The sequence below is a fragment of the Lactuca sativa genome, chromosome 3 (genome assembly GCF_002870075.4).
Source record: "Lactuca sativa cultivar Salinas chromosome 3, Lsat_Salinas_v11, whole genome shotgun sequence".
Classification (NCBI taxonomy): domain Eukaryota; kingdom Viridiplantae; phylum Streptophyta; class Magnoliopsida; order Asterales; family Asteraceae; genus Lactuca; species Lactuca sativa.
This window is the reverse complement of record NC_056625.2, coordinates 139,997,176-140,018,951: the sequence shown is the minus strand read 5'-3', so window position 1 is coordinate 140,018,951 and position 21,776 is coordinate 139,997,176. Positions and strand designations below refer to the sequence as shown.

The window sequence follows — 21,776 nt, the reverse complement described above, 5'->3', positions numbered from 1 at the left end:
ACACCGGACCCCATAGAGGTAATGTTTCCAAATCTTGAGGGCAAACACCACTGCCCCCAACTCTAAATCATGTGTGGGATAGTTAGCCTCGTGAGGCTTCAACTGTCTCAAGGCGTAAGCTATCACACGGCCTCGCTGCATTAACACTGCTCCCATACCTGTGATCGAAGCATCACAATAGACCACAAAATCCTCTACTCTCTCTGGCAGGGTAAGAATCGGTGTCTCACAGAATCTCTGCCTGAGGGTCTCAAATGTTGCCTGCTGCTCAGGCCCCCAGTGAAACACCACCGACTTCTTAGTCAGCCGGGTGAGCGGTACTGCTATCTTGGAGAAATCCTGAATGAACCTCCTGTAGTACCCTGTCAAACCTAGGAAACTCCGAATCTTAGATGGAGACCTCGGGACCTCCCACTGCATCATGGCCTTTATCTTGGACGGATCTACCAAAATACCCTTCTGGTTGACGAGGTGTCCAAGGAACTGCACCTCGCGCAACCAGAACTCGCACTTGGAGAACTTCGCGAAAAGTCTCTCTCTCCTCAAAATCTCTAGCACCTCCCTCAGGTGCTCCTCGTGCTGCTCCTGAGTCTTGGAATAAACCAAGATGACATCAATGAATACTATCACTGATCAATCCAACAACGGCCTACATACGCAGTTCATGAGGTCCATGAATGCGGCTGGGGCGTTGGTGAGCCCAAACGGCATCACCACGAGCTCATAATGGCCATACCGGGTCTTGAAAGCAGTCTTCTGCACATCCTCATCCCTGATTCTCATCTGATGATACCCGGAGCGTAAATCGATCTTGGAAAACCAAGGTGCTCCCTGCAGCTGATCAAACAAATCATTTATCCTTGGGAGTGGGTAACGGTTCTTCACCGTTACCTTATTCAACTCCCGATAATCAATACACATACGGTGCGACCCGTCCTTCTTCTTCACAAACAAAATCGATGCTCCCCAGGGCGAACTTCTCGGCCTGATAAAACCCTTATCTAGCAGCTCATGCAGCTGCGTAGACAACTCCTGCATCTCTGGAGGAGCCAACCGATACGATGCCTTGGCTATCGGAGCCACACCACGGATTAGGTCAATCCCGAACTCAACCTACATCTCGGGAAGTATTCCAGGAAAATGCTCTAGAAATACATCTGGGTAATCTCGCACTACCGGAACATCATCAACTGTCGTCTTGCCCTTCTCCTGGGCATCTAAAACATAGGCAACATAACCGACGCGTTGTGGTCTCTCGCCCTGAATCACTAACTTTCCCCCACTGGAAGAGCGAACCCTCACTAACTGCAGCTCATAATTGATCACCTCCCCATTGGGGCTCAGCCAATCCATACCTACTATAACCTTACTCCCTCGCAGGGGAATATGGACCAAGTCCATCGGAAAATGATCATCGAATAACTGTAGAGAACATCCTCTGTGTACCCTTGCAATCCTAACGGTCCTATCAGCTGCTATCTCAACCTCAAGTGGACAATCTAGCTCCCCTGGAGCTATGCTAAATCTCTTGCTAAGCGCAAGAGAGACGAATGATCGGGTAGCTACCGAATCAAACAATACTGTAGCTGAAATGCCGTTCACTGAGAACGACCCTATACAAAACATATAACCATAAGAAACAAGCAATAATACATTCCGAGATAAGGGAAAAATACATACCCGTCACTACGTCAGGAGTCGCTCGCGCCTCCTCTGCTTTCAACTGAAAAGCCCTACTCTTCGCCATCGGCGTCTCAACTCGGCCCTGACGGCCATCTGTAATCCTCAACGTAGCACGAGCAGGTGCTGACACCTTCCCCGCAAGAGCTAAACTTGGACACTGGGACTTTTTATGTCTCCTCTGATTGCACTGAAAGCAAATCAGATCTGATGCCGCAATGGTGGTAGTAGTGGCTGTACAATCTCTGCTCATATGCCCAGTCCGGCCGCACTTGTAGCAGCCGACACTCCCTGCCTTGCACGCCCCATCGTGTAATCTCCCACACTTGCCACACTGACCGTGGCTCTGTTGACTCCTAGCTCTGTGATCTGAACCCTTTAGCTTTTTGCCCGAACCCCCTGAACGTGGAGCTGCCTCCGGCTTCCTCTTTCTCTCCATCTCAAGGTTAATCTCTCTCTCTCTCTCTCTCTCTCTCTCTCTCTCTCTCGCCCTAGCAATCATGTCATCTAGCGTTTTACAGCTGGACCAGCTCACAAACTGGCGGATATCACTTCGCAACATCTCATGATACCGAGCCTTCTTCATTTCCTCATCAACTGCGTACTGAGGAACGAGAAGTGCCCTCTCCCTGAACTTGGCGGTGATCTCCGCCACTGTCTCTGTCGTCTGGGTGAGGTCCAGAAACTCTCTGGCCAACTGCTGCACCTCAATAACTGGTGCAAACTCATCCCTGAACCTGGTAGTAAAGTTAGCCCAGGTCATAGCATCCAAAGTTGCATCATCTCCAATGGCATGTCCGACCTCCTCCCACCAATCCCGTGCCCTGTCCTTCAGAAGACAGGATGTCAATCTGACCTTGTCCCCCTCAGGACATTTGCTTGTGCGGAATGCATTGACCACATCCGCCAACCATCTAGTACTCGATATGGGGTCCCGCACCCCGTGATAATCCGGAGCTTCGCATGCCCGAAAATCCCTAAACGTAAGCGTGCGTGACCCCATCATGGCCGCCACCTCAGCATGAAATGTGCCTACTCTCTCCTCCATACCCTCCTTGATCGAACCAAAGATCACAGGAGTCTGCTCAAGTATGATGCACGTAATCTCTGAAGAGAGAAACTCCCTAGTCTGCTCGACCAACTGCCCGACCTCCGGGGCTGTCCTGGTCCCTCTCCGACACCTGAACTGCTGACTGCTGGTCTAGGGCGAACAACCACCATTCTGAAAATACATCACAATAAACGTCAGAACACTGATATGACTCGAGGGATCATTACTACTACCGGCTTTTTGGTCTCATCTCAGCCTTCCTCGATTCAAGTACGGATCCTCTGCTTCCAGTAGTATGGTCCCCTACTACCTTCCACATCTATCCGTACTTTCCTCAAGAATTGCCTCGACTCCACATAGCCACTACTACTGTTGCTGATCTCTACGACTCTCTTCCTAGGCTTGTCTTAAGGAAATCTCTGACTCATCCCAAACAGTCCTCATCTGCTGAAGGCCTCCTTGTAATGCCAATTAACCTTTACGTGAATACCATCACATATGGCGAGGCTCAGATAATCCTTTGAGTAAAAGACTCATCCCCACAACGGTTAGACTCAAACAAGAGCTGCGCAGCAGGGACAAATCCAACACTCTGAGATTATTCAACCCTATTCACATGTGATGTGGCGTATTCACCTAATGACTAACTCCCATCACTCAGAGTCCCACAAGCACGAAGAAAACAACATTCGGACACGGAAAACTACTCAAGAAATTCTATCCTCATAATGAGAAAATGTACTAGCATACATGTAACATCCCGAGTTCAGGAGTGCAAGTTCAGGGTTCAAAGTGAAAATGTATAAGGGCAACTCGGCGAGTCCATGGGTGGACTCGGCGAGTAGAGTCGCGACTTTGGTCGCGTGTTAAGTGGACAACTCGGCGAGTCGGCGGCTGGACTCGGCGAGTTGGTGCTGGGTGAGGAAAACCCTAATCTTCGAGGTTTGCCCCCTATTTAAAGGAAGTTGTGCCTTCACTTCAGCCTCTATTTACCCTGAGAGTTCCAGAGAAAACCCTAATCGTGAGAAACTCCATTATTGAGAGGATTGAAGCTTGGAAGAGGGAATTTGTGAAGAGAAGTTGGAGGACTTCGAGGATAGCACCAAGAGGGCTTGTGGATCTGAATTCTACATCAGTTTAGGCTCATCTTTGGGGTAAGAATCCTCTGTCTTGAATCCTTTTTCCCTTATTGTCATCCATGGTGGTTGTTTTGGGGTTTTTGGAGGATTTCATGAGTCATTTCGGGATTGGAAGATGGATTCGAGGATGCTACCTCAGATCTGGAGTAGTGGTGATCCAAAATCGCATAAAGTCCCTGTTCTTGAGTGATTAGTGAAGCCATCATGTCCCCAAACCCTAGCCCTAGAGTGTAAGATGCCTAGATCTCTTTGGATTCACGTAAAGTTTGCCACTTTACGTGATGGATGGGTTGTAGGAGGATAGATCTACGTTTTGGATCAATTGCATGGCCTGGAAGGTTCTGTTTGGGATGAGATCTAGAGGCACTCAGCGAGTCACAAAGGTGTACTCGGCGAGTTGCTTGAAGATGGTCTGGAACTCGGCGAGTTGGAAGAACAACTCGGCGAGTAGGTTGAAGATAGCCTTAGACTCGGCGAGTCTGTTCTTGGACTCGGCGACTCTGGTCGTCAGGTCTAAGTTTCTTCTGGTGGAGCTGTGACTCGGTGAGCCAACGGATGACTTGGTGAGTCGAGTGACGAAGGACTCAGTGTGCTGGACTTGGTGAGTCTTGGGGTGACTCGGCGAGTTAAGTCGCGGATGGGGGAGATTCTGTGTATGTGGACTCGACGAGTCATTGGGATGACTCGGCGAGTAGAGTCAGTCAGGGGTTGGTTTTGGCCAAGGGTTGACCAGTTATTTTCCAGGGGCATTTTGGTAATTGTTGAATATTGTTTTGAGTTCAGTGTCTTGGTGTTGGCCAGTGTTGGAGATCGTATCAGTGGTTGGAGTAGCTTGGGTTTATCTGTTCAGTCGGCAATTCCGAGGTGAGTTATCCTCACTATATCAACAGGGTCTAAGGCTCCAAGGCCGACCCTTTATCGGATTGAGATCCGAGTATTTGTTGTTATGATATTGCTTTGATATGTTGCATCCTGGTAGCTAGGATAGTATATGTTAGAGACCTGGTTGAGGTCGGTATCCTGAGATGTAGGTTGATGCTATGCTAGTGACCGGTTAGGTCGGTATCCTGGTTAGGACGATGATATGTTATGTGATCTGTTTGATCGGTTTTTTGACTGTGAATTGTTATATGATTGCGTGTTTATGTGCACATGGTTGTTTGGACTGGAGTTGGGTTGAGGCGGGTCCTGCTTTGTGCTGTAGGCCAAGATACCCTGGGCGGACTGGTTGTCCCGAAGGCCCAGCGAGCGGTCCGGATAGGCTGTAGGCCCCAAGAGGGCGGACTAGACGTGCCGAGGCTCGGATAGTGGACCAGGCCGACTGAAGGCCCGATGCGGGCGGACCAGTCATACTGTAGACTTAGAGAGTGGACCGGGTGGATTGAAGGCCCGGTGCGGGCGGACCAATCATTCTGCAGACTCGATGTATATGGCTAGACTCGGAGGGTGGACCAGGTGGACTGTTGGCCGGTGTGGCGGACCAGTCACACAGTAGACCCGAAGTGCATGGCTGTTCTGTGATCGGATATGATATGGCATGTTATGCGTGTATGGTATATATGGTTGGTATTTTGGGGATATCTCACTAAGCTTTCGGGCTTATAGTTGTGGTTTTATGTTTTTCAGGTTCTTCAGGTGACCGTGGCAAGGCGAAGGCGTGATCGTACCGCTCCTCATGTTTATGATGTGATGTGATTTTGGGAATACTTTAATTTAATTGTATTGACAACCTTTTTGTGATAATTTAATGAAATCGGGTTGTTTTTGAAAAGTTTAAATTGGTTGAAATTTTTCGGTCGTTACAAGTTGGTATCAGAGCCTTGGTTTTAGTGAATTGGAGGAACACTCGTGTGACTCCAGTCTCAAATCGAGGAGGGTTTTCAAAAGAGAATTTAAAACGGTTTTCAAAATGAGTAAAATGAGGACGCGGGAGTACGATCAGCCGGAGCCAGTAAGTAACCCCAAAATACCATACATGATATTTGTTTTTGAGTATTGTTAGAACAGCATGCTAGTGCTAGGCTAGGGATCTTCAGGATTTCATGATAATGTTGTCTGATTTATGATGCCTGTTAGCCTAGGATTTCCTTGTGGGAGATTTCCAGTGTTCCTCTAGTAGTGAGGGTTGAGCGCTTGTTTTGTATGTTTTCACTAGGGTGTTGTGGTAGTACTTCATGCAAATATGGGTAGGTGTGGAAGGTAGTATGGGCCCGTACTACTGAAAGCACAGGACCCATATGTGTATCAGGGAAACCATGACCTCCAGGGTTGGGTTGAGAGTTGGTTCCCGGGTTAGTGGGAAGTGTCTGAGATTTTGTGGTGTTATTTCAGTATGGAGATTCCGAGATATGCTGGGAGTGAATCCGGGTCAGGATCGGGAGCAGGAGAGGGAGTTCCGGGTGGGTCAGTACCGCCCGAGGTTATTGGTCAGATGAGCACATCCGAGTTGGATGCAAGGATTCGTGAGATCCTGCATGATGAGGTTGCTGCGTTGTTCCGGGCCGAGTTGCCGAAACTGTTTGGGTTGATCAAGACCGCCATGGTTGAGTATTTTGATGAGCGCTATGCAGCTCTCACAGAGACGGCTGCCGCGGCGGCTACAGCGGCTGTAGCAGCGGCAGGGGGAGGAGCTGGTCGGGGTTTTCAATATCGGGACTTCGATAATACGAAGCCTCCCACCTTTGATGGAGTTCAAAACCCGATTGTTGCTATGAGATTGTTATCGGACATGGAGGGGTGTTTCTTCACGTGTTCATGCCCTGCTGATCAGAGGGTGAGGTGTGCTCTGAACCTGTTGAGGCTCGGGGCGAAGGATTGGTGGAGATTGACCATGGGGTCATATTCGGATGCGTAGAGGGCTGCGGTTTCATGGGATCAGTTCAGAGAGATGTTCAGCCCTCGTTATGTTCCGTGGGTTGAGAGAGACAGATTGGCTCATGAGTTCCTTGAGCTGAAGCAGGGTTCGGAGTCGGTGACTGAGATCACCAGGATGTTCACTGAGAGGGCGATGTTCTGCCCAGAGTTCACTTCGGAGCAGGCTTAGATGTCTCGATATCTGAGCATGCTCAAGAGGGATATCAGACAGTTTGTGTCTACGCAGAGGTGCGAGACTTTGTTGGAGTTGCTGGAGGCCGCCAGGCGGCGTGAGTTAGAGATTGAGTTGCAGTTGCGTGAGCTGAGGCAGGCTCCGGTGCAGTCGCAGCCGGCGCCGAAACGGTCCAAGACCGTTGATTCTAGGGTGGGAGATCTTAGCAGCCACACTTGTGGGAAGTGTGGGAGGGGTCACACCGGAGTTTGTAGGTCCGGTGGTGCATGTCGCAAGTGCGGAAAGGAGGGGCACTATGCGAGGGATTGTCGGCAGTCAGCGCCGGTTCGGGATTTGAGGATTTGTTATCATTGTCATCAGGTTGGGCACTTGAGGGTCAACTGTCCACAGCTTGCTGCAGGACCGGTGTAGGCTCCAGCACCGGCCACTTTGAGGATCACGGGTGGAGGTCAGGGTGGAGTGGAGCCCCCAAGGGCTTAGGGTCGTGCTTTTCAGCTTGCAGCAGAGGAGGTCAGAGCAGTTCCAGATGCGGCTGCGGGTATGTTTCTTTCTTGATGCCTTGTATATCTTGTGGTTATTGTGGAGTATTGTTTATCTGCTAGTCTCATTGTGTGGTTCGGTGTGGTATTCGTTGTTCTTTGAGCGTTATGGTATGGTTATGGGATAGTGATAGGAATTTCGTTGGTTATCTTTCATGAGGGTTATTAGTGGAAATCTGGCGTTGGTCTGAAGGTCGAGTAGCATCTGCTTTCTGAGGAGTGGTTTGCTTCAGATTGAGTTTCTTTCGAGCGGAATGATCAGTGTGGAAATGTGATTTTTGTGAAGGTTGTTAGGGCTAGTGGGAATCAGTCCACGTGTAAGTGTTGGTTTTGTGCAGGGTTGTTTTGGGAGGTCGGTGATAGTGACCGATGGTTGATAATCAGTGCTATAAGTGGGGAAGAATTGGAAAATTCTCCGGAAGATCGATGAGCACGTGAGTTTGCTTAGCTGTTTGGGATTCAGCAGTGTTCTGTCAGCCCAGAGCGTAGGCTGGTATGAGTAAGTGGCAGGCATGCGGGGCGAGATACAGACCTAGGGCATTTGATTGTAGAGGGCCTGGGATCAAACCGGGATTGATTATGTATGATGGAAATAGAGTTCGAAACCCCTAGAGGGCTAGAATAGTATGCATGGGCGGATTTCCCGGAGAGAAAACTCGGAATAATGAATGATAGTTGAGCGGTCCGGAGAGACTGAAGGCCGGTAGGTGTACCAGTCAGGCCGAAGGCTCGGAGAACGGTCCAGCCAGACTGAAGGCACTAGAGGGCGGTCCAGATTTGCTAAAGGTTCTGAGAGTGGTCCAGATCGACTGAAGGCCTGGTAAGGCGGTCCAGTCATGCTGAGGACTCTACAGGTATCGTTAGGCCGGTTCGAGGAAATGGATTGAGTATGTTGCGATGTGTAGCATTAGAAGGTCTGGCCCCGGGTATTGATCTTGATTAGTAGAGATGGTGCATGGACTCAAGGGTCCTTGCGAGCAGATTCAGAGTAGGTGTATCGCTGGGATATCGGTTATGCTTAAAAGGAGTGATGTAGCGTTGAGCGAGCACCGTAGCACTTGTCATAGTGACAAGGCGGCCAAGTGGATTTCCTTGGTAAAGGAAAGAGAGAGGAGTGTAACTCTGAGAGGGAGTGCAAATTGACAGAAGTGAAAGCGGCAAAGCAGAGTTATGATTAGAATGATCCAATTATGGTCTTTGAGCAGCATGATTGCGGCAGTGGCATGGAATCACATCCGGATGGGATGTCTGCTGAGGTCGCGGAAGGGATTCCGCGGGTTTAGAGCCAAGAGACTCGGAAGGGATACAGGGATGGAGTCTTGGACTCCCAGCTTGATTCTGATCAAGGAGTTGTGTATGTAATGGTGGTTCAACCGGGGGGGGATGTTTGGAAGTGTCGTCAGTGTGTCGGGTTTTCCCAACCCGAGAGTGCTAGGGCTAGTTCAACATGTGCGTGTGATTGCAAGAAGAGAACTCATGGGAGTTGCTCTGAGACTAAAGGATATGTCCTTCTGTCAACCTGGAGTGGTTAGAGATGGACTCATATCGGGATTCCGGTGGTTCATGGTTATTTCTAGCTCATATGGGCCGAGTGATTGTTGTGATTTGGAGCAGTGTTGCATTATGGGTAGTACTCAGTTCATAAGTGTGGTTATCAGAGGTCGAAGCCGGTGGCCGGCTAGAAGCAGTGGTCGGAACACCGCGGGAAGGAAAAGTGAGTTTCGGGTTTCTATGGTTTTGCTTTGAGGAACCTGGTTTGGTTAATGTCAGGTGGTGCGTTGCGGGAGTATTTCTGGAGTTGAGATATCGCAGGCTTCGAGGACGAAGCCTAATTTAAGTGGGGGAGAATTGTAACATCCTGAGTTCAAGAGTGCAATTTCAGGGTTCAAAGTGAAAATGTATAAGGGCAACTCGGTGAGTAGAGTTGCGACTTTGGTCGCGTGTTAAGTGGCCAACTCGGCGAGTTGGTGCTGGGCGAGGAAAACCCTAATCTTCGGGGTTTGCCCCCTATTTAAAGGAAGTTATGCCTTCTCTTCAGCCTCTATTTACCCTGAGAGTTCCAGAGAAAAACCCAAATCGTGAGAAACTCCATTATTGAGAGGATTGAAGCTTGGAAGAGGGAATTTATGAAGAGAAGTTGGAGGACTTCGAGGATAGCACCAAGAGGGCTTGTGGATCTGAAGTCTACATCAGTTTAGGCTCATCTTTGGGGTAAGAATCCTCTGTCTTGAACCCTTTTTCCCTTATTGTCATCCATGGTGGTTGTTTTGGGGTTTTTGGAGGATTTCATGAGTCATTTCGGGATTGGAAGATGGATCTGAGGATGCTACCTCAGATCTGGAGTAGTGGTGATCCAAAATCGCATAAAGTCCCTGTTCTTGAGTGATTAGTGAAGCCATCATGTCCCCAAACCCTAGCCCTAAAGTGTAAGATGCCTAGATCTCTTTGGATTCACGTAAAGATTGCCACTTTACATGATGGATGGGTTGTAGGAGGCTAGATCTACGTTTTGGATCAATTGCATGGCCTGGAAGGTTCTGTTTGGGATGAGATCTAGAGGCATTTGGCGAGTCACAAAGGTGTACTCGGCGAGTTGTTTGAAAATGGTCTGGAACTCGGTGAGTTAGAAGAACAACTCGGCGAGTAGGTTGAAGATAGCCTTAGACTCGGCGAGTCTGTTCTTGGACTCGGCGAGTCTGGTCGTCAGGTCCAAGTTTCTTCTGGTTGAGCTGTGACTCGGTGAGTCAAGGGATGACTCGGTGAGTCGGGTGAGGAAGGACTCATAGTGCTGGACTCGGCGAGTCTTGGGGTGACTCGGCAAGTTAAGTCATGGATGGGGGAGATTCTGTGTATGTGGACTCGACGAGTCATTGGGATGACTCGGCGAGTAGAGTCAGTCAGGGGTTGGTTTTGGCCAAGGGTTGACTAGTTATTTTCCAGGGGCATTTTGGTAATTGTTGAATATTGTTTTGAGTTCAGTGTCTTGGTGTTGGCCAATGGTGGAGATCGTATCAGTGGTTGGAGTAGCTTGGGTTTATCTGTTCAGTCGGCAATTCCGAGGTGAGTTGTCCTCACTATATCAACAGGGTCTAAGGCACCAAGGCCGGCCCTTTATCGGATTGAGATCCGAGTATTTGTTGTTATGATATTGCTTTGATATGTTGCATCCTGGTAGCTAGGATGGTATATGTTAGAGACCTGGTTGAGGTCGGTATCCTGAGATGTAGGTTGATGCTATGCTAGTGACCGGTTAGGTCGGTATCCTGGTTAGGACGATGATATGTTATGTGATCTGTTTGATCGGTTTGTTGACTGTGAATTGTTATATGATTGCATGTTTATGTGCACATGGTTGTTTGGACTGGAGTTGGGTTGAGGCGGGTCCTGCTTTGTGTTGTAGGCCAAGATACCCAGGGCGGACCAGTTGTCCCGAAGGCCCAGCGAGCGGTCCGGATAGGCTGTAGGCCCTAAGAGGGCGGACCAGACGTGCCGAGGCTCGGAGAGTAGACCAGGCCGACTGAAGGCCCGGTGCGGGCAGACCAATCATACTGTAGACTCAGAGAGTGGACCGGGTGGATTGAAGGCCTGGTGCGGGCGGACCAATCATTCTGCAGACTCGATGTATATGGCTAGACTCGGAGGGTGGACCAGGTGGACTGTTGGCCGGTGTAGCGGACCAGTCACACAGTAGACCCGAAGTGTATGGTTGTTCTGTGATCGGATATTATATGGCATGTTATGCATGTATGGTATATGTGGTTGGTATTTTGGGGATATCTCATTAAGCTTTCGGGCTTACAGTTGTGGTTTTATGTTTTTCAGGTTCTTCAGGTGACCGTGGCAAGGCGAAGGCGTGATCGTACCGCTCCTTGTGTTTATGATGTGACGTGATTCTGGGAATACTTTAATTTAATTGTATTGAGAACCTTTTTGTGATAATTTAATGAAATCGGGTTGTTTTTGAAAAGTTTAAATTGGTTGAAATTTTTGGTCGTTACAATACAATGCTAAGCTCATGCTATCAGGCATAACCTAAACAGGCTAGCCTACTGCTGTCTACTCAATACTAGCATGCAATTCTCATAAAGCTAAAATACATAAAGCAGGCACCTAATGCATCCTCCTAGATCCTTAGTCCTACACTAGCATGTTGTTCTACTGAAACAAATAATCATAATATAAACTTGTATGGGTAATTTAGGAGTACTTACTTGAGCTCGGCTGATCGCATGCACCACACCCTTTTCTCTTTATCAAAACTCTTTTCTTTCTAAATTCTTTTTCAAAAATGTTTTTTTTTTCTTTTAAACCCTTTTTGCCATTTCCTTAGTTTGAGTTCAGACGCACCCAAGAGTGTATCTGAATCCCTCAAACCAAGGCTCTGATACCAACTTGTTACATCCCAAAAATACGACCCAAAAATTTTGTTTTAAATAATAATAAAATTCATAACACTTAATATAATATAATAAAAACCATACGTCGAGTAACTCAAAAGGCATAATAAAAGTGTCGTAAAAAACTGTATCAAATCATATCTAAGTATCTAAACAAAACTCCCAGGAATAAAGCTGAAGTGGTGGTATGTGCGATGCCATCATCCCGAGCTCTTCCCTTTACTTGCGGAAGTACTGAAACCAAAACTGAAACTGTAAGCACAAAGCTTAGTGAGCTCCCCCAAACTACCACATACCATACAATAACATGTAAACACATACTGGGCCTTGCCCACTACATCGGACCGAAGTCCGGAAACTGCATCGGACCGAGGTCCGGAACTAACCAGGGCCTTGCCCTCTGCATCGGACCAGAGTCTGAAAACTGCATCGAACCGATGTCCGAAACTAACCAGGGCCTTGCCCACTGCATCGGACCGGAGTCCGGAAACTACATCGGACCGAAATCCGGAACTAACTGGGACCTTGTCCCCTGCATCGGACCGAAGTCCGGAAATAACCGCATCGGACCGAATTTCGGAACTGACTGAGCATAACATAGCATAGTATAAACATATCAACTAGCCTGAACACATAAACTGTACACATAACATATAAATCCTGTCTGAGCCATGAAGGCATCAAACATACTAACTACTGCATCAGACCGAAGTCCGAAAACTACTGCTAGCTAAACAGGCCGACATTGTGGCCTTAGACCCGTTCCTACTGGAAGGAAACTCACCTCGTGATGCTGACTGCTGAACTCCTGAATGAGAAATCCCTGACTGCTGCTCCGGCTGCTTCCCAGCTATCATAGGAAATAAAATACTAAATAAGAATAGGGATTCCTCTATGGGTAAAATGACCATTTTACCCCTACTATGGTGTGGGACACAAACATGGCCTAAATCCTTAATTCCTTCTAAGTCCATCTATGGCCCAACTATAGGCCCATTAATGGCCCAATTTACTATATTGGGCCTAGAACCCTTTTATTGGGCCTTACTCAAGACCAATACTAAATCCTTGGTCCTTAGCAACTGAAGTCTGATGGGCCATAAAGGACCAAGGACCCTAAGCCTGAAACCCAGCCCACACAAAGGCCCAATACTCGAACCCCAAAATGGCAGTGTACGTGGGGCATACACCAAGGTACGCTGAGCGTACCGGCTGCTGGCTTGTACGCGGCGCATACTTCCTCTTACGCCCAGCGTACAACTCTGTTAAGCCAACATCTCATTAAGTGCTCAACAATCCGATCTAGAAGCTACAAATCCAGATCCTAAGCTTATTCCATGACTTAAGCCATAAAGTTGCTTACAGGTCTCATAAAGGCTGAAACTTCCACAAATAACATTCTACTTCCATAAAACTAACTAGATCTCATGCATGGTTCCATATAAGCCACAAAGATCGAAACTTTCCTGCTATGGGGGTTCTTGAGCTTCAAGGATAGCAATCCCATGCTCCAAAAACGAAGTTGCAATATAAAGGTCCTTCCTTTGGACCTAAATGGTCCAAACTTCCAAAAACTCCTATATCTAAACTTACAAGAGGAAAGTTGGAAGCTTTATACCTCTTTTGAATGCCAAATGAAGGAATGATCCCAGATCTATGAGCTCAAGGTGCTCAAGTTCTTCTTCTTCCACTTCTCTTCTTCTCCTTCTTCACAAAATAAGCTCAAAGATCAAACACACACAAACAAGGAGCAAAGGGGATGAACTAGGGTTTCTCTGGAGTGAATGATAAGTGAGGAGGCCAAATGGGAGGCTATAATGGGGTTTAAATACGCCTCAACCCCTAAAATTAGGGTTTGCCACCTGGTCGTGTATGCTGGGCGTACCATAAGGTACGCTGCGCGTACGCTCAGCCTCCCCGCGTTTCATTTAATTAGTACGCCCAACGTACAAGGGGATTACGCCCCGCGTACGGCTTAAGGGTTGCTTACACTTCGGCCCAAAAAGAGGTCTACTCACAATAACAATTCAATTATAGCCCAATCCATAAACTGATGAATTAAATCAATTTATACCTCGGAAACGATCGTTACATTAATACCTTTGATCTCTTTAAATCCATGCTTCTGGTTGAAATTCGAAAACCAAAGCTTCTCAGAACCTCTCTAGCCTCCAAAAGTCGTCCAAAGCCTCCAGCAAAAGTTAGGGTTCGAATGAGAAACGATCTTTATATAGATTCCAAAAATTAACCCCAACTTGTCGAGTTTTTGGGACAAACTCGCCGACTTTTTCACTAAAATCGCGTGTACGGCAAGGCATTCTTGTATCGGGAATCTTATAGGCAACTCATCAAGTTAGTTGAATAAACTCGATGAGTTCTTCTTCAAATTTGGTTGTTTCTTCAAAATTCAATTTCCAACCTTCCAATTGCTCAATCCACTTCCTTTTTCATCCAAGCATGTCTTTAAGGCTGAAAATGAAATTTAAACATAATTAAGCACCTTTTGTTCATAAATTAAGACAAAAACAACAAAAAGTATTAAGATAATGTATGAATTATATTACTAAATATGCACATATCAAGTGCATATCCCTATAGTTGATCAACATTACTTCTATGTACTATGTTATTCTAGGGAATTGGTCATTATAACATCTAGGTAATATCTCTTCCTAGACTATCAGACATCATAACTCTTAGGAGTAATATCATAGTTTACAACTAGGTATAACATTTATGGTTACATTATCCTAAGGTTTCATTCTTTATATGACTACTAATATTTATAGATATAAATATATTTTGATAAATTAGTTTGATAAGCATGTATTTCTTCCCGTAAAACCTTTAAAATAGTGAAATGGGGCCGTGAACCCACCTTAGTAGCAAGATAGGGGATTTCCTTGCTACTGCATCCGATGTGCCGCACCATTAGGAGGGTTTTTGAGATAGATCAAGAGAGAGAATTTATGGTATGAAGAATTCAGAAAGTGAGCACCTCTATTTATAGTGCTTATGCATACGTCTCACTTCGTACACGTCATGCACTCGACTCGTGGCTTCATCCAAAGCTTGCCACATGCCACTCTTCTGATGATCCAAGTCTCTCAAATCTCAACGAACTTGGGTGTCAGACGTGCGCTTCGAGCACAACGCGCAATTGGTATGCAACTCTAATCTTTTATAAATGTTCATATCTTCATTATATGAATCTTGTTTCTTACCCTCTTTATATATCTGTATAGATAACTTCTAGTACTACAACTTTCCTTAAGGTTGCGTTGCCAAAATTCTAACTTTTATTTTAAACTCGTATTTTATATTTTTCTAAAAACCGTATCTTCGTTAAATGAACTCTGTTGTTGACATTTTTCATTTTAAAGTTCTTATCTATCGGAGTACTACGACTTTCCTTTTAGTTTCGTTAGCCAAAACTCAACCGATTTCCTTATACCATTTTGACATTAATAACGTTATTAACGAGATTGATTTTTTACTTTTAATAAAATCATAACTCCTCCAATCGGAGTTAGAGTTTTACAAAGTTTATATCATTGAGACCACTTTGCTATGCACTTTACAAGTATGCTAACCATTATTAATAGCGGTATAACTTTTTGGACACTCATTTTTGACCCTATTAACATTTTTCTACACTCATTTTTGACCCTATTAACATTTTTCTTACTTAAAAATTGTAGTATATCTAATCATATTTTCCTGAAATATGAAAAACTTTATTTTTTATTATTTGTCAATGGTAATCTCTAGTGATGGTTGTTGACAAGAATTTCCCAGTTATCACCTTGTGTATACTGTAAATCACCTTATGCCAAACTCCAGAGCTCTTAATTTTAAGCCACCAAATCCATTTAAAAAACAGAGCAAGGTTAATGCTTTCAAAGAACCGACTCCTAAGCCCCCGTTTGCTTTGCTAGCAAGAACCGTCTATCAATGGACCCAAAAAAATATTTGAGTTCTCGTTGTTACCTCCTCACATATAGCATCTATGGATGCATTTAATTTCATTGATGACAGACATAAGAGCCTTAAATAAAAAAATAATATTAAAGTGGAAAGCTCCCCGGTACGGATTTGACAACGGTTAAACGCCCCCCGAAAGACAAGGACTTAGCTTTCCAAGATGAAAGTCTGATTTGACAAGGGTAAAATGTCTATTTGAAATATGTTTTGCATAATGAAATGTTTTTGATGAAAATGTGATAAATGTTTTGGGCCACAAACCCGCGTAGCTCACGATACATTTTTGTATTACGTATCTTTTTTTATGCCATGTATCCTAGGATGTAGTTAAGGAGTGAAGATGATAGATTGAAGTTAAAAGTTAAGAGGTAGAGAATGGAATGGAGTTTGCCAAATTCCTTATTAATGATATTGATGTAATTCATATTTGCTTTCTATGGTTGTATTGATGCTTAATGGTAACACCTAATGCTTTAAATGTAAATGTTTTGTGGGACTGGGTTTTTATTAAATGCATGTTAATTCCGAAAAAAGATTTTACAGTCATAGCATTTTAAAATTTGAAAAATATCAGGGTATTACAATATGCAGTTGAGGCGAGATTCCTCAAGCAGTGTCATGGGACGACGCACATAATGATACGAATGCATGGGCGATCGGTGATGTATAATCCCTACAATTTTTTGTATTTCTCACCTAGTTTGTTGATCAAGTACGTTATCAAGTTCTTGTTGGGAACATGTTCATCAATGTTTGCGAGTAGGTTGTAAATTACTTTAATGCATTTACAATATCGGTAATGGAAATATTGCCATTCTGAATGGTGTGTAAGTCATTGTCAAGTTTCATTGATCACACATCTTCATTGTCTAAAATAAATCCTCGAGACTCTTCCAAACATCTCTTGTGTTAAGACTATTCTTCAATATGTTCTGAAGTAGGGTTTTATTGATAACTTCAAAGCTTCCACAATGGGTCGAGTTTTATCATTTGTTGATCAAGATTGCTACAATCGGCGCCACTAAGGTGATCTAGCCCATCGAAACTCAACTGATGTGTTTCGAAAAGCTCATGCAACACCTCACAGTTGGGCTTGTTTAAATTTAGCGCAAGTGGACGTATGCTTTGTTATTCGTTATTCTAAAAGGTTTTTTTTGGAAGTTTATTTTTTCGTCATGATGGTCACGACAACTAGGGTTTCTTTGTATGAGGGGGACACGGGCTTATATAGGAGACATACATAGGATCGATGACAGAAGAGAGAATAAAAAACAAATTAAAACTCTGATATCATATAATCGGACATATTTTTCTTATAATTAAATTGATTCTCATTTGTCAAAATAAATAAGATGTATCAATAGATATGGATTTACAATTACCGCTATGCTAAATGATACATGTACACTAAGGGCGTGTTCGGCAAAAATTAGCTGGTAGCTTGTAGTATTTTGTTAAACGCTACATGAATCAACATTTGGATTTGAAGCGTTTTGTTTAAACTAATGCTAGAAGCTTGTAGTGTCGAACCAGACTTTCTGTTCAAAATGGAACGTTTTGTCAAACACTAGAAACTAAAGGCTCTCAAACACTTTCAAACCTTCCGTACCGAACACGTTCTAATATTAATTTCAATAAGACGGACAAGATATAAAACGATACCTTTTTATTGTGAGGCAAATTGTCCGTTTTCTGAATATCTTTAGAAATAAATTCCCTAAGTATTATTAAAAAAACTATATTTAAAAAATAACAACCACATCATTTTGCACTAAATAATTTAGAGGTTGTGATGATGTACCGCTAGTTTGGGGCGTCGATCTAGAGGGCCTATTGTAGACCCAAATCCCGAATCCTCTTTGCAATATTGAGTTTAAGTTTTAGCAATCACAGTGTTCTAGACTTCTAGTTCTAATTTCATGTTCTTATGACAACGAACTAGCGATTAATAAGTTATAATTTGAAGATAAACATTATATTAAAAAAAAACATATAATTATTATTTTCCCAACCATAAATACATATCTATTTCTACAATTTTCCCATTTCCTAATAATATAATTTCCCATTTTCCTAATAATATGAAAAAGAAGCCAAAGGGAACTTGTCAAGAGCATGGACCACCTCTTTCATATGTGGTCTCTTTTGTGGGACAGGTGATATACAACCATAAGCCACTCTTAGTAGTGCCAACAAGGCATCCTCTTTACCCTCCAAGTCAGCACGAATCGCCACATCAACCATCCGCAACACCTTTTTCTTCTCTTCAACTGTCAGCGTGGAGCTCCACGTCATGCTAGCCGGACCAAACTCATCTGATATAATAACCTTCCCAGTCAAAAGTTCAAGCAACACCACACCATACGAGTACACATCCCACTTTGGACTAGGCTTTAGGCTTCTTAGAGACTCTGGGGCATAATATGGTGAAATGCACCCCATGGAACTTGGGCTAGGGCTCGGGTTTGACCCCATCACGATATCTGGGAAACTTTCTCGAGAGGTATTTGACCTTTTGCTACCAAAGTTTCGAGTTGATCCACCTACTTTGTAACTTTGATCGCCTGCTAGCAGTCTTTCAAGCCCGAAATCTCCTATCTTGGGCTCCATATCGGATTCTAGTAAAATGTTACTTGGTTTGAGATTTCCGTGGACTTGTTTCTTATCATGGATGTACAATAGTCCACGAGCCGTGCCCTTTGCTATCTTGAGCCTCACTTCCCATGGTAGCGGAGAAGGGGAAGAACCAACTTTCTCTACAAAAAGAACAAGACAATAAAACATGTCAATGAACATTCGATTTTTTTTTTGTTGAAAATAACACTATTTGATTTGAATTATTTATTTACTTGTGTAACATCTAATATATTCTTCAATTAAAGAATCCTATGGACTCAACACTAGTGATGAAACGAGTAAGTGAAGGAGACGTGTTAAAATTTAAATAAATTGAATAAGTTTACTGGTTTTATAAATTTGGGCCCCCAGTAATTTGTATAATTGACAACTCCAAAACCTTTTTTGCTATCATACGCCACAGGACAAAATTTAAGTGATACGTAAGAGTTGACTTGGGGTACATTAATAAAACAAAGGGTTCAGTTACAACTACTCCACTATCGGTCCCCCGCCAACAGCTCAGTTTAGCGATAGTTATGTTGGAAAGCTAGATTGCGCATGTGCTTACTGATTTTAGATTGGTAGGTAATTAAAGGAAATATATAATAATGGATCTCATTCTAATTCAAAATGATTACACTGATAAGAATCTATGTTCTCTATTATTTTTCCTAAAATATTCTTAAATAAATTCCAATCTTGTAAAAAAATGTAATTACATATTCTATATTCAGAAACAAGATGGCATGTTTTAATCAATTTCTAAGAAAACATACTAATTTAATTATCTTTTATTCACAACTTAAATACGTATAACTCAAATACTTAATTATAACGAAAATAAGTCGAAATATATGTGTATTATAAAATAGTCTAAAACTCATTTATAAGTTCCTCAAGTATCTACAACTTCACATTATTTTATTTAACAATATCAAATAGTGGTTATTAAAAGTACTTTTCAATACAATGTACTATCAATTATTAATGAAATTTAAAATCAATAAAGAAAAAAAAATGTTAAACTCACCATTTTTAATCATACTAAAAATGCACTTTCTAATGTTACTTTATAATCATTTTTCTCACCTTTAAATTATTTTTGACTGTTTACTTTGTAACTAAAGTTTATGGTACGTTTTATTAAAAGTCGTGACTCTATAGAAAACTCTAACATGCACATCTTGGGGATGCTAAAATACGCATAACGAAAAAAAAATCAAAGAGAGATGACTCACTGTAACGTGCATTAGCCAAGCTGCCATGGGGAACGTAGTCGTAGATTACAAGCTTCTCATCCGCAGCCCAATAAAACCCACGGATCCGAACCAGATTCGGATGGACCAGCTTCGCTATAACCCGAACCTGGTTCTCAAAATCCTTAAACCGGTCTAACCCGTTTTCTCCGATCCGACGAACCGCTAACATAGTTCCATCTTCCAAAACCGCCTTGTAGATTATACTCGAACCGGTTGTGCCAAGAATATATGCAGAAGCTTTCAACAATGTCTCAAGCTCTAGCTCCTTTTCACCACCATCAACAGTCACTAATCCCCTCTTTTCGACATCTTTAGTTACCGGATTGTCGAGTTTAATGGTTTCCGGTGGCCTACTTTCGGTGTCGGAGTTTTCCGAGCTTGAGTTTTGGCTTGATTCTTCTTCTCCTTCTTCTTCATCTTCTCCTCCGGTGTTTCTTCTCTTCATTAAACATGCCCATGAACGTAGCCATTTGTGTTCTTCTTCTGATGACCCCCAATCGTATTCCCTGTTTGAAGCTTTAGCTTCGTCTTGATGGCGATTTGATGGAGCCCCTCGTCGTTTTTTCACTATGTAGATGAAAACCAGAGCTAAAACTGCGACAATGGCGATGTCTCCGACGACGATTCCGATGATTGTGCTGGTTTTGAATCGGCTTTTTGAATTTGAAGAGTTGTGTGAAGGAGTTGAGGGGAACGATTGAGGGATTCCGGCGATAGCTGGAGTGAATGTTGTGGAGTTGGGTCCGGTGGTCGACGAAGAGGAGGATTCGCAGAGGTTTTTTAATGGCTTCCCGCAAAGCTCTGGGTTTCCGGCGAATGATTCTTCGTCTTGGTTGACGAGAATGTCGGATTCGGGGATTGCTCCTTTGAGATTATTGAATGACAAATCAATTGTCGCGGTTATTGGAACTTTGATCGCGAATTCCGGCGGTATCTCGCCGGAGAGATTGTTGTGTGAAATGTTAAAGTAAACAAGATCACCACTACCGAACTTTTCCGGTAACGAACCGGTGATGGAGTTTTTTGACAGATCCAAAACTTCAACAGACTCAAACCCAGAAGGAAGTTCACCGGAAAACTGATTACCAGTCAAAGAAACCACCGTTAAGTTTGAAAGCGCTGCAAGATTCTGCGGCAGCTTTCCCGTCAACGAGTTACCAGACATGTTAAGATACCTTAAGCTCCGCCACCCTCCGACGAACTCAAACTCGCCGGACATCAAGTTATTGGAAAGATCAAGAGTCTCGAGTTCAGGTGCATTGTACAAAGACAAAGGAATAGACCCACTGATTGAATTATTCGATAAATTCACTTCCCGAAGGTGTAGAATCGAACCCAGATTGGCGGGAATGGTGGCGGTGAGTCCCGAACTGGGAAGCGATACTCCGGTGACACATGTGTTCTCGCAGACGACGCCATGCCATGAACATGGAGTGGCGTCGGTGTAGCTCCAGGTGTCTAGAACACCTAAAGGATCGTTTAAAACAGAGTATTTGAAAGAAAGTAAACGAATGCCATCAGTTGTAAGTGCAGAAGATTGATGAAGAATGAGAAGAAGAAGAAATGGAAGGGTTTTGAAGGATGAATGAGGGTTGATCATGATCATGATCATGGAGGTCATGATGTTTCAGAGGAGGAATCGCACATTTCCTGTAGGAGAAAGAGAGGGAGATGAGAAAGAGATATATGACACCTATAATAAGTCCGAGCAGAATACCATGTGATGATGAGTTAAGTAAATAATTGTACGATGGAAATGAGGAGGAAATTAATGTAAAAATAAAGGAAAAAAATATGCTATGTGATAATGTGATTACACCTTTTTGGCAATTGTACAAAGATTTTTAAACCTAAAATTATATTAAATTGAAAGAAATTATGGATCGTACTTACTATTTATTTTGTATCAATGACAAGATAATTATAGTTGATAGTATGAAAATAATTTTGTTTTTTCTCTTAAATTTTAAAGGAAATTTCAAATTTGGTATGTGTGTTTGTGTTTGTTAAAGTTGAGGTTCAAGCCTAGGAACAAATTTTATACAAAATATCCCCGTCACAA

At 43.7% G+C, this 21,776-nt stretch overlaps 1 protein-coding gene across 1 annotated transcript; it reads right to left on the bottom strand.

The window, feature by feature from the left end:
* Positions 1 to 17,775: 17,775 nt before the first annotated feature.
* LOC111880280 (probable LRR receptor-like serine/threonine-protein kinase At4g37250) lies at positions 17,776 to 21,459 on the bottom strand. Its single transcript, XM_023876696.3, has 2 exons — positions 19,694 to 21,459; positions 17,776 to 18,592 (listed from the first exon to the last, which is right to left on the bottom strand). The coding sequence occupies exons 1-2, from the start codon at positions 21,333 to 21,335 to the stop codon at positions 17,910 to 17,912; spliced, it is 2,325 nt and encodes a 774-aa protein (XP_023732464.2). The 5' UTR covers positions 21,336 to 21,459; the 3' UTR covers positions 17,776 to 17,909.
* Between the last annotated feature and the right edge of the window lie 317 nt (positions 21,460 to 21,776).

Bases quoted from the DNA above. Each gene is read 5' to 3' on its own strand.
- LOC111880280 (XM_023876696.3), bottom strand. From the start codon at position 21,335: ATGACCTCCATGATCATGATCATGATCAACCCTCATTCATCCTTCAAA. The intron at 18,593-19,693 runs GTGAGTCATCTC...TTCTTTTTGTAG, and splicing joins CTTGGCTAATGCACGTTACA to AGAAAGTTGGTTCTTCCCCT.